The 13660-nt window shown below is 43.7% G+C and overlaps 1 protein-coding gene across 1 annotated transcript in view; it reads left to right on the forward strand.

The window, feature by feature from the left end:
* Positions 1 to 13660, forward strand: part of med4 (mediator complex subunit 4) — a 40296-nt gene that overhangs the window by 24247 nt on the left and 2389 nt on the right. The window contains exons 5-7 of the mRNA XM_078232216.1: positions 5709 to 5766; positions 6242 to 6328; positions 12997 to 13128. Coding sequence (XP_078088342.1) covers positions 5709 to 5766; positions 6242 to 6328; positions 12997 to 13128 — 277 coding nt within the window. The remainder of the gene's footprint in view (positions 1 to 5708; positions 5767 to 6241; positions 6329 to 12996; positions 13129 to 13660) is intronic.

The raw sequence follows: 13660 nt of genomic DNA on the forward strand, positions 1-13660 counted from the left end.
CAGTGTGATTACATTTGCTACCTTTCAATCCCTGTGGACTGTTTAGATTCTAGGGAATTCTGGATGATCAAAACCAATGTATCCACTGTCATTGCTGCCACCTCTTTTAAAACAATAGGATTCAGGCTATCTGGTCCAAGGATTTTGTCAACCTTAAATCCCATTAATTTCTCCTGCAGTATTTCTTTACTAATTATAACATACTTAAGTTTCTCATTTTCCATAGTCTTTTGGTTCACCACGATCTCCAAAAATATTTTTTCTGCCTTCTGCTGTGAAGGCAGTCCAACAATGTCTTCCAATGTTTCCTGTCATCCCTTTGATTCATGCCACAATGGAAAGTCATTCGTTGGTCTATCAGGACTTCCTGGTCAAACTCAGTTCTGTTAGTGGTGTCCGGCCTTCCCTGAATGCCTGAGCCATCTGCTACTCCTTCTAGTTTCCCTCCCTACTAAAGCATGGCCTTCCTCTGGGGGAGTGGGTGGTGATGCCACAACCGTTGGTACCAGCAACATCTAAATTAGGATCCTCCAGATCCACTGGCATTTCAGCGAACTAATTAAAGGACAAATGAAATGTTAAGCCAAGACCTGTCTGCTCTCGGGTGAACAGAAAAGATTCTATGGCACTATTTTAAAGAAGAACAAGGGAGTTAACATATTAGCCTGGTCCATGAACATCTCCAAAAACAGATTGTCTAGTCATTATCACATTGCTGCTTCTGGTAACTTGCTGTGTACAAATTTGTGTTTCCTACAATAAAACAGTACTTAATGGGCTGCAAACTGTTTTGCGATGTCCTGAGGTTGTTTACTTAGAAACAGGCCATTCAGCCCAGTCTGAATGTTTATGCTCCACTTTAGCGTCCGTCCATCTTTCTTCATCTAAATCAACCATTGTAACTCTCCAATCCTTGTCCCCTCATGTCCTTGCCTAGCCTCCCCTTACATGTATTAATACTATTCACTTCAACTACTTTCTGTGGTAGTGAGTTCCACCTTCTCACCAGGCTTTGGGTGAAGAAGTTTCTTCCGAATTCCTGATTGGATTTCTTATTGACAATCTTGTATTGATGACCTCTAGTTATGCTGTTCCCCACAAGAGATATCTGCTCTATCAAAACCTTTCATGTTTTAAAGACCTGTATTGGTTCACCCTTCAGCCTTTTTTTCAAGAGAAGAGAGACTCAGTCAGTCAATCCTTTCCTAAAATTTGTATACCCAGGCATTTTTGGTATCCCCATGCATTTTTGGTATCATCCTTGTCCAGTAAATCTTTTCTGCACCCTCTTCAGTGTCTGTATATCCCTTTTACAGTATGGTGACCAGAACTGTACACAATACTAGTGTGGACAAAGCAAGGTTTGAAACACATTTGGCATAATTTCCCTACTTATAATTCTATCCGTCTGGAAATAAAGTCTCGTACTTGATTTGCTTAATTTATGTCTTTGCTATAGCACAACTTGTATTGCTTGGTGTGTTTGTACACTGCGATCCTCTTTCTTCCTTTAACCCATGTAAACTTGTAACTTCCAAGTAATAAGTGATGTCCCTATTCTTCTTGCCAACTGTACTACCTCACATTTACCTGTGTTGAACTTCATTTCCCAGTTGTGAAAGGTGCTTTATAAATAGCAAATCTACCTTTTTGTTATTTTCCCCAGTACATTGAAATCAGTCATCAGTTAACTTTGTGGTTACAACTTTCACTTCTAAGTTGACGGAACAAGTGTTTTTCCCCTAAAACTGGAGAACTTTCCTGCTAATGTACTTATGTCTTGGAGTTACAATTTAATTTTCGTCAATGCCCACACTGGGCATCAGATCATCTGTAGCCAGTTATGGGACTCTTACTGGGCATTTTCCTCGAATAATTTCCCTTTCTTTCACATCCTCTCTCCTGCAAGAGAGAGGGTGTGAAAGAACTATCTTGGAGTAGAGTTTCCTGGACACTGGCATAAAATCTGTTGTATTCAAATAGCCATTTTTTCATGATTCAGCTTGGATACCTGCTATGTAATGTGGCAAGCACCACAGCTGAACTATATTTTCATTTCATTCACCTGTGTATACTTCTCAGCAGGTTAGCAATGGGGAGGAACCACCTAGCTTTATTTCGCTCCTCTTTGATAGCCCATTGCAGCAATACTGAGATCAACTTACTCAGCACACACCAGGAATCATACCTGGAACCATCTGACCCTTATGACTTATTAATGCAGATTGTGGTATTTCTGCCAACAAGGCTATCGGACAAACAGAGTATTTGTTATGTTTCCTTGCAACACAATTTTTACTTGCTGGTGCTTCAGTCATTTCCATCCTCTGGAGAGAAGCGGTTGATTTCTTGAAGGTTAATCCTTCAAGAAGCATTCAATCTAACTTGAGAAAGACATAAGCACTCAATCCTCTTTGACAGGATGACTTCTTTTAATGGTTGCAGTCAGTGTTCGGAACATAATCTGCCATTCAGTTCTAAAAAGGTGAAGTACTTCAGGTGAGGTTTGCTTATTAGAAGCTACTTTGATTATGGGACAGAATCGATCTGAGGCAGTGTGTGAATCATGTGCAGCTGAGAATAAAGTAGAACTTCTGGGGTAATGGGGCGGCATGGTGGCACAGTGGTTAGCCCTGCTGCCTCACAACGACAGGGACCTGGGTTCAATTCCCGGTTTGGGAATTTGCATGTTCTCCCCGCGTCTGTGTGGATTTCCTCCGGGTGCTCCGGTTTCCTCCCAGAGTCTGAAAGACGTGCTGGTTAGGTGGATTGACCCGAACAGGCGCCGGAACGTGGCGACTAAGGGAGTTTCACAGCAACTTCATTGCAATGTTAATGTAAGCCTTACTTGTGACTAATGAATAAACTTTAAAACTTTAATGCTGCAGATTATATCCAGGGCTGTAAAGGCCTACTCTTGCACAAGATAATACCTATAGTTTTAAGCAGGTTAGTAAATCAGTAACTGTTCCTCAATTCTCATTTGAAAGTACACGTGAAAATAGTCAGTACAATCTCTGAAACTCCTTAGGAAATACTTACAAAGAAACATAGAAGATAGGAGCAGGAGGAGGCCATTTGGCCCTTCGAGCCTGCTCCACCATTCATCATGATCATGGCTGATCATCCAACTCCATAGCCTAATCCTGCTTTCTCCCTATAACCTTTGATCCCATTCGCCCCAAGTGCTATGTCCAGCCGTCTCTTGAATACATTCAATGTTTTGCAGCAGCTACTTCCAGTGATAATGAATTCCACAGGCTCACCATTCTTTGGGTGAAGAAATGTCTCCTCATCTCCGTCCTAAATGGTCTACCCCGAATCTTCGGTCTGTGACCCCTGTTCTGGACTCCCCCACCATTGGGAACATCCTCCCTGCATCTAGCCTGTCTAGTCCTGTTAGAATTTTATAAGTCTCCATGAAATCCCCCTCTCATTCATCTGAACTCCAGCGAAAACAATCCTAACCTAGTCAATCTCGCCTCCTACATCAATCCCGCCATCCCCAGAATCAGCCCTGGTAAACCTTCGCTGCACTCCCTTGAGAGCAAGGACATCCTTCCTCAGAAAAGGAGACCAAAACTGCCACAATATTTTAGGTGTGGCCTCAGCAAGGCCCTGTATAAATGCAACAACACATCCCTTCTCCTGTACTCGCAACCTCTCGCAGTGAAGGCCAACACACCAAGAACAGACATGAAATCAATCCTATCTAAGGGTCACATCCAATTGCAAGCAAGTTAGATATCAACTACCTGTGCTTCAAACAATAATTCTACTGTTTTGGCAGGAGCCCTAAGCTGCAGGCATCAAAGATGAAGCTGGATTACGTTCTTTGAGGATAGTGCCAGACCTGGTGCTGGCCTCCAGATTACTTTTCTGCACAACATTGTACATTGGTGCAGAATATGGTAACAGACACAAATGAATACCTCACAGTCCAATGCTCCTTTGGTGGATGACATTCCCAGAACTGAATTTGATTATTTCTTTTCAGACCAAGACGTTAAACACATTTTTCTGCACCTTATTCATCAAGGGAAAGATATTTCTTGTATATTTCCTCAATTTTATCTGAGCCCAAGAACATTGGAGCAACTGTGGGCAGGAAAATGTTACCCCCTTGTCAAAAAAAGGGTGTAAAGAGAAGCTTAACAACGACAGGTCAATCAGTTTAACTTCGATGGTGGGGAGACTTTCATAGAATCCCAACAGTGCAGAAGGAGGCCTTTCAGCACATTGACTCTGCACCGTCTCTCCAAAAGAGTATCTTACCCAGGCCCACTCTCCCACCCTATCCCCATAACCCCGTATATTTACCATGGCTAATCCATATAACCTGCACATCTTTGGACTGTGGGAGGAAACCAGAGTACCCGGAGGAAATCCACGCAGACACAGGGAGAACGTGCAAACATTGCACAGTCATCCAAGGCTGGAATCAAACCCAGGTCTCTGGCACTGTGAGGCACTGTGCCACCGTGCTATCCCTTCCAGAAACAACAATTCAGAATAAAAACAACAGTCACATGGATAAATGTGGATTAATTAGGGAAAACCAGCCTGGATTTCTTAAGGGAAAGTCATGTTTCATTAATTAGCTGAAGTTTTTTGGAGAGGTAACAGAGAGGGCAAGGAGGGTTATGTTGAACTTGTTTCTGACACTAGTTCAGCCACAGCTAGATTATTGTATCCAGTTCTGAGCACCACACTTTAGGAAGGATGTGAAGGCATTAGAGAGAGTACAGAATCACAAGAATGGTTTCAGGGACAAGGAACTTCAGTTATGAAGATAGATTGGAGAAGTTGGGATTGTATTCCTTGGAGAAAAGAAGGCTGAGGAGATTTGATAGAGGGGTTCAAAATTATATGGGATCTGGACAGTGCAAAGAGGGAGACACACTCGTGAAACGATTGACAACGAGTGGGCGCAGTTTTGAAGTCATTAGTAAAAGAAGCAGAAATGAAATGAGAAAATAAATCTTCACACACTGAATGGTTAAGGTCTGGAATATGCTGCCTAAGAGTTTGGTGGAGGCAGGTTCAACTGAAGCACTCAAAAATGGGTTAGACTGTAATCTAAAAAGGAAGAATATGCAGGGTTATGGAGAGAAAGCGGGAGAAGATGTAACGGGCCGAATGGTGGCCTGCTGTGCTTTAACAATTCTGTGAAAGAAGCATTGATTCTGATAATCTTGCACACCAAGAAAGGCTTGGTGCTTGGACCTGCTACAGCTGACTATCATTTTCTCCATGTAGCATAGGACAGTATCTTAAGTTTTAAGAATGCTTGTCTTTTACGAAGCATAAACTGCCAGATATGACTTTACATGGTGGTAGTTATATACTTAAAATGAATTGGAAGAGATAAATATCAGACTAATTACTTGAACTATTAAACAGTCCTCCAATAGAGTCATTCACCAAGATCCAACAGAATTCATCTGAGCCCATGGCAAGTATGTGGATATTGGTTTCATCTTAAGTGCATCTTTCTCTTGTTTTTCAGAGACTTGATTAGAACCCATGTCAATGTGCAAGCTTAATTTAACTTTTAAAAGTTACTCTTGAGTTCCAAACTAATGGCCTTGGGCCCCATCAGTAGTTTAATGGTTACTTTAGAAAAAACACATTTAAATCTTGTCTATACTTAGACGCATTAAATTTGTACCTATTAAATGAAATACTAACTGTCCATTCTTTTCAAGGCAACCGCTGTGTATCAAGCCAAAGAGAAGCTAAAATCGATAGAGAAGGCAAGAAAAGGTAGACATTTTTAAGTAGCAAAAAGTAATGGTTGCACAGTTACTGTACTGCTGAGACAACTAAGCATGGGTCCAATAATGAGACTTCTTTTCCAAAGGAAAATTGGCATGATCATAAATATACCATGATATGCTTTTTGTGTGAAGGTTTTCTGATACCTGTGAATGCTCAATGCAATTGTGTTGCCATCATGTTAGTGGCCTTCTGCCAAATTCTGCTGCTTCTTGCAGAGGTATTTCTGATGCCGAAACCCCCTCTGTTTTGGCATCAGTGAACACAGTAATAAAAATGTCCTTTGTAGTGAGCTTTTTCTAATTATGATTATTGCTTTGCTTTACTTCCGTGTTCTGACTCCTTGTGCAATTAAATACATTTTTTAAAATTTCTGAAAATTATTTACAAGCGTGGCAGCTGAGTGTTTTTGTATTTTTAAAGATCAGGTCGGTAAGGAATTATAATTCTCTCCTCTTTGCAGGTGCCATCTCATCTGAAGAGCTTATCAAATACGCACATCGGATAAGCGCCAGTAATGCTGTAGCAGCCCCATTAACATGGGTTCCAGGTATAAATTTAAAAATTATTGCTCATGATTTTACTGCAAAACCACTGACCTGGAGTTGAAACACAGGGCAAAACTCCAAGTCCTGCAAATAGCACAAAACACAGATACTGACATTGATCATGTGCTTCAACTCCACTTTCCTGCCCGCTTCCTCAGTTCCCTGAGAGACCAGCCTTAAATATATTCAATGATGGAGCATTCACAACCAATTTGGGTAGAAAATTCCAAGGATTCACAGTCCTTCAAATGAAGATTTTTTTCCTCATCTCAGTTCTAAACGATCGACCCTTCATCCTGAAACTGTGCCCTCCTGTTCTAAATTCCCTAGCCAAGGGAAACAACCTCTGTTAAAAGTTTCTGTTCGTTCTTGCTCCCCTTGTCCAGTCCCTTCCCACCTACATTCGTGATTTCTCCAATGACCTAGGTCACATCAACAATTTCCATTTTCCCGGCCCTCACGACCTCCTCTTCACCATGGACATCCAATCCCTCTACACCTCCAGCCCCCGCCAGGAGGGACTCGGTGGCTCTCCATAAATTCCTCAAACAGAAGCCTGAACAATCTCCATCCACCACTACTCTGTCTAGCTGAACTTGTTCTCTAACTCAACAGTTTCTCAATTGGTGGGCAACGTGTCTACCCATTTCACCAACCTGTGTCCTCCTGGAGTCTGTTGCTCTCTATCTTGTTGTTTGCTGTGTTTCTGGGTTTTGTGTTATTTGCAGGATTTGGAGTTTTGCCTATGTTTCAGCTCCAGGTCAGTGGTTTTGCAGGGGGAGTGATATTCTTCACGTTAGTCCCTGGAGAACACTGCAGTGTATAAGGGGAGGCAATGGCCCAGTGGTGTTATCACTAGACCATTAATCCAGAAACTCAACTAATCTTTTGAGGAGATCATGAAACATTGTCGATTGTTGTAAAAACCCATCTGGTTCACTAATGTCCTTTAGAGAAGGAAATCTGCCGTCCTTACTTAGTCTGGCCTACATGTGACTCCAGAGCTACAGCAATGTGGTTGACTCTCAACTGCCCTCGAACAACTAGGGATGGGCAATAAATGCTGGCCAGCCAGAGACGCCCATGTCCCACGTATGAATAAAGAAAAAATCACTCCAGTCTGAACTTGCAGCTTCCCAATTCATTGGATGCTCCATCCGTTGAATCCCTAGTTTTAAATTCTGACCCAGTTAGTGAAGAACAAATAATTCCAAAACAATTAGGAAATAAGTCATTTTATATTCAGGAGATGTATTGCCAGTTCTGTGCTTCTGACACCAGCACAGGGCTGATTGATGTATAAAAACAGAAAATACTGAAAAACGCAACAGGGTCTGGCAGCATTTGGGGAAGAGAGAAACAGAATTAACGTTTCGAGTCTGTATGACTTCAGAGCTGAAGAGAGATGGAAATGCGATGGATTTTGTACTGGGTAAGAGGTGGAGCAAAATAGAAAGTCAGGGATAGGTGGGAGCTCAGGCCAAATTTGGCAAAATGTCATGGACACAAGACAAAAGGAGTGCTAATAGTGTTAAAGAAAGACTAAGGAAGGTGCATATAGTCAGATGGCAGAATGTGTTAAGAGCAGAACAAGGGTCAATGCTCTCTAATAGCAAAACATAAGAACAAATCACAGGCTGACTCTGCAGGGAGAGGAAGTCGGTGGAAAAAAAGGAAGATCAAAGTAGAGGCCAGATTTCATGATCTGAAATGATTGAACTTGTACTTTCAATTTAAACTCAACATTAAGTTTAGGAGGCTGTAACGTGCTTAATTGGAAGATGAGGTGCTGTTTCTCCAGTTTGCATTAGGCTTCATTGGGATATTACAGCAGGTCAAGGACCGTAATGTGAGCATGAAAGCAAGTTAGTGAATTGAAATACCAAGCGACAGGAAGGTGGGGGTCTTGCTTGTGGACTGAGTGAAGGTGTTCACTGGTGAAGCAGTCGCCCAGGCTGAGTTCAGGGCAGCACGGTGGCAGAGTGGTTAGCGCTGCTGCTTCACAGCTCCAGGGACTCGGGCTCAATTCCTGGCTTGGGTCACTGTGTGGAGTTTGCATGTTTTCCCCGTGTCTGCATGGGTTTCCTCCAGGTGCTCCGGTTTCCTCCCACAGTCAGATGCACTGGTACGTGCATTGGCTGTGCTAAATTCTCCCTCCATGTACCTGGACAGCGCCGGAGTGTGGCAACTAGGTGATTTTCAGAGTAACTTCATTGCATTGTTAATGTAAGCCTACTTGTGACACAAATAAATTTTAAACTAGTATCTCCAATGTAGAGGAGACATTGTGAACAGTGAATACAGTAGACTAACTTGAAAGAAGTACTCCTTGCTGCACTTGCAAGGAGTGTTTGCAGCCTTGGACAGTGAGGAGGGAGATGGTAAAGGGGCAGATGTTTCACCTTTTGTAACTGCATGGAAAGATGCCGAGGAAAGGGGTAGAGGCGTTGGGGGTGATGGAGGAATGGACCAGGATGTCACGAAAGCATGATCGTTATGTAATGCTTACAGGGGAGGAGAGATGAAGATGTGTTTGGTGGTGGCATCATGTTGGTGGAAATGGCAGAGGATGATGCTTTGAATGTGGAGGCTGGTGGGGTGAAAAGTGAGGACAAGGGGAATTCTATCGTGGTTCTGGGAGGGAGGAGAAGGGATGGGGGCAGAAGTGCAGGAGATGGTTCAGACACTGTCAACTGCACATGGGGGGGGTGGGGGGCGGGGTGGGAATGCCTTGGTTCAGGAAAAAGGAGGACATGTCAGAAATGCTGTTTTGGAAGGTGGCATTACCAGAACAGAGGCAGAGAAACTGGGAGAATGGGATGGAGTCCTTACAGGAAGCAGAGTGTGAGGAGGTGTGGTTATGGAAATTGGTGGTTTTGTAATGAATATTGGTGAAAGCCTAGCACTAGAAATGGAGAAATAGAGATGTAAAGGAAGTGTTTACGATAGACCATGTGAAGGTAAGAGAGGGAACGCAATTGGAAGCAAAATGGATAACATTTTTCCAGGTCCAGACAAGAGCATGAAGTGGCACCTGACAGTCATCGATATACTGGAAAAAGAGAGGGTTTTGGGGGGGGGAGACAAAGAATGTTCCATGTACCCCACAAAAAGACAGGCATAATTGGGACCCATGCAGTCAGAGTCAGACTGAGTCAGAGTCATAGAGGTTTACAGCATGGAAACAGGCCCTTCGGCCCAACCTGTCCATGCCGCCCTTTTTTTAAAACCCCTAAGCTAGTTCCAATTGCCCGCATTTGGCCCATATCCTACTATACCCATCTTACCCATGTAACTGTCTAAATGCTTTTTAAAAGACAAAATTGTACTCACCTCTACTACTACCTCTGGCAGCTTGTTCCAGACACTCACCACCCTGTGTGAAAAAATTGCCCCTCTGGACACTTTTGTATCTCTCCCCCTCACCTTAAACCAATGCCCTCTAGTTTTAGACTCCTCGACCTTTGGGAAAAGATATTGACTATCTAGCTGATCTGTGCCCCTGATTATTTTATAGACCTCTATAAGATCACCCCTCAACCTTCTATGCTCCAGAGAAAGAAATCCCAGTCTATCCAGCCTCTCCTGGTAACCCAAACCATCAAGTCCTGCTAGCATCCTAGTACATCTTTTCTGCACTCTTTCTAGTTTACTAATATCCTTTCTATAATAGGGTGACCAGAACTGTATACAGTATTCCAAGTGTGGCCTTACCAATGTCTTGTACAACTTCAACAAGACGTCCCAACTCCTGTATTCAATGTTCTGACCGATGAAACCAAGCATGCTGAATGCCTTCTTCACCACTCTGTCCACCTGTGATTTCAAGGAGCTATGAACATGTGCCCCTAGATCTCTTTGTTCTGTAACTCTCCCCAACACTGAGTAAGTCCTGCCCTGGTTCAATCTACCAAAATGCATCACCTTGCATTTATCTAAATTAAACTCCATCTGCCATTTATCAGCCCACTGGCCCAATTGATCAAGATCCCATTGCAGTCGGAGATAACTTTCTTCACTGTCCACTACGCCACCAATCTTGGTGTCATCTGCAAACTTACTAACCATGCCTCCTATATTCTCATCCAAATCATTAATATAAATGACAAATAATAGTGGACCCAGCACTGATCCCCGAGGCACACCGCTGGTCACAGGCCTCCAGTTTGAACAACTACCCTCTGGCTTCTGTTAAGAAGCCAATTTTGTATCCATTTAGATACCTCACCCTGGATCCCGTGTGATTTAAACTTATGCAACAACCTAGCATGCGGTACCTTGTCAAAGGCCTTGCTAAAGTCCATGTAGACAACATCAACTGCACTGCCCTCATCTACCTTCTTGGTTACCCCTTCAAAAAACTCAATCAAATTTGTGAGACATGATTTTCCACTCACAAAGCCATACTGACTGTCCCTAATCAGACCTTGCGTCTTTAAATGCCTGTAGATCATGTCTCTCAAAATACTTTCCAACAATTTACCCACCACAGATGTGAGGCTCACTGACCTGTAGTTCCCAGGCTTTTTCCTGCAGCCCTTTTTAAACAAAGGCACAACATTTGCCACTCTGCACCTTGTTATTTTGAGGAAGTGAGACAAGTTGAAGGAGAAATTGTTCAATGAGAAAACAAGTGCAGCCAGACAGAGGAGGGTAATGGTGGCTGGGGATAGTTCATCCTGGTGGGGGTTGGAGGTGCAGAATGATTGGATGTCCATAGTTAAGAGGAGGCGGTTAGGGCCAGGAAATTGTTGACATGACATTAGGGCATCATAGGAATCACAAATGAAGAAACTGGACAAGGGAAGAGAGAATAGAGTCAAGATGGGAAATAAGTTCATAGGGACAGGAACAAACTGAAATGATGGGTACACCAAGACTGGCCATTTTGTAGATTTTGGGAAGGAGGTAGCAGTAGGCTGTGCAGGGTTGGGAGACAATAAGGTTGGAAGCTGTAGAGAGAAGATTTCCAGAGGAGATGAGGTCAGTAACAGTCCTGGAAACAATGGCCCAATTCTACCATCAAGTTGCGCCCGTTTTTGGGCACGAAAACCTGGTAAAGTTGGGCGTGAGGCGAGTAGCATGATCCGCATCAGCCTCTGCGCTGGTTCACCCTTTACTAAGTGCTGAAAATGGCTGCCGTCGGGACTGCACCCAAATGGCCACAAGGTCAATTTAAATGCATTTGCTTTTACCGGCACTTCCCCCTTTACCACCGCGTTCGCCCATCCAGATTCGGCGCGAAACAGACATGGTCCGCAAAGGTCCAATTCAGGCGCTCCAGCTTCTGTGGAGGTAACTTCCGAGTTTCCGGCGGCCCTCTGACTCAGATCGGTAATGGTGTTTGGGAAGGGAGGGAGGGAGGGAGGGAGGAGGTGGGTCAGATGGCTCTCTTGTGGGGGGAGGTGGGTCTGGTGGGGGAGGGAGGCAGGTCAGATGGCTCTCTGGTGGGGGGAGGGAGGTGGGTCAGATGGCTCTCTGGTGGGGGAGGGAGGTGGGTCAGATGGTTCTCTGGTGGGGGGAGGGAGGTGGGTCAGATGGCTCTCTGGCCGGGGGGAAGGGAGGTGTGTGAGATGGCTCTCTGATGGCGGGGGGAAGGCGGGTCAGATGGCTGTCTGATGGGGGGAGAGGAAGGTGGGTCTCTGGAGGGGCGGGGGGGTCTGCTGCTACTCTCCATGTGATTGGTGGGGTGGAAAGGGGGGTATGCTGCCACTCTGCGTGTGATCGATGTGGGGGGGAGGGGGCCCGCGATCGGTCAGGGTTGGGGGATAAGGGAGTCAGTTATGTTCTGGGGATCGGGCAATGTCTGTGGGGGCCAGGGGGAGCCATTATCCGGCCCGGGTGCAATGTGGCAGGGGAGCGTTTCTCTATCTTTTTTTCAGCGCGTGCACAGTTGGAGGCACCAATCGGAGCTGCAGTGTTTCGGGTGTGATAAGCCCCGCCCACAGGCTTCTGCAGCACGGTTCAGAATCGCTGCTATTTTTTCAGGCAGTGTGTGTATGGCAGCGCCTGAGAACAGGTCTAAAAGCCGGATCTGAAACAATCCCAGTTTCAAGTCCGCCCAGCTTTTAGAATTAAAATGGTAAAATAGGGCCCAATGGCTTGGTGTTTCGTGGTGGAATCATGGCCCAGGGAGAAGGGTCTCTGTGAGGTCAAGATCAGTCTGCTAAATCAAGCCATTGCACGTGTACCAGCTCTCTGAAGGAGTTGCCCACTTCGGCCCAATTTGCTGAAAATTCCCCATATTATTTTAAATATTTGCTTTTCAGATATTTATCCACTCTTATCCCTTTTGAAAGTTATTATGGATTCTGATTTGACCAGTTTCTGGTATGGTGTCCTCTTTAAAACTGTTCAAAAATAAACAATTCTCCAAACGTTTTCCTTAATTGTTTTGATAATCTTAAATAATACTAATACCCCTCCCTCCATTACCAACTCAACAACCTGTGTAAATAGATTTTCCTCACTTACTTTTTAAAACCTCTTTCAATTTTAATAAATTTTGGTATTTGTAAATGGCTGTTTTCTTTTTAATTAGCTGTGCTTCAATTTTTAATGAGATTTCCTGTTTATGGGAAGCTGCTATTCACATGAATTTTATAGGGAAGAGTTAACTTCACAGTAACAATTAGTGTGAATGATTCCGAACATCATACATTTGATTCAGGTGATCCTCGGAGACCTTACCCAACTGATCTGGAAATGAGGAGTGGTCTTTTGGGACAGCAGAGTAACCTTTCTACCAACGGGGTGAATGGACATTTACCTGGAGATGCATTGGCTGCAGGGAGATTACCAGGTAAAAGCTGTCAACATTTCACTAAAATGGAACTTGTGCAAGGCAAACATAAACTATAACAACGTAGGAAGCTCAGTTGGTGGTATTGATTATAAAGTGTCACTTAGGCCATTAGCATTTCTGATTATTTTACTTTGTGTCACTCTTTAAGCAATGATTAAAATCTTTTGGCTGATTTCATGTTATTGTGACTAAGTTGCTAAAGACAGTATCATTGAGACTCAATACTGCATCAGCTAATTGCAGCAATAGTGAAAGTAGGAGTGCTACAGTTGGTCTTTGTCTCTAGGTCGTGAGGAGGAGAAAGTCCATTTAGGTTATAATTGCTGTACAGTAGAAATTATATTTGCATGACCATACAAATAGCTTTGAGTCTGCCTCCCACCATGATTAGCCTGCCAATACTCATTGAAAACTCACGATCGGCTAGTTAGACAAGTCATTAATAATAACTGAGCAGCACTGCATCTTAGCAGAAATCTGACATCAAGAGGGAAGAGAAAAAATTGAAGGCAAGAAAATGATTTGTCAC

Source organism: Mustelus asterias, chromosome 17 (genome assembly GCF_964213995.1).
Source record: "Mustelus asterias chromosome 17, sMusAst1.hap1.1, whole genome shotgun sequence".
NCBI classification, from domain to species: Eukaryota; Metazoa; Chordata; class Chondrichthyes; order Carcharhiniformes; family Triakidae; genus Mustelus; species Mustelus asterias.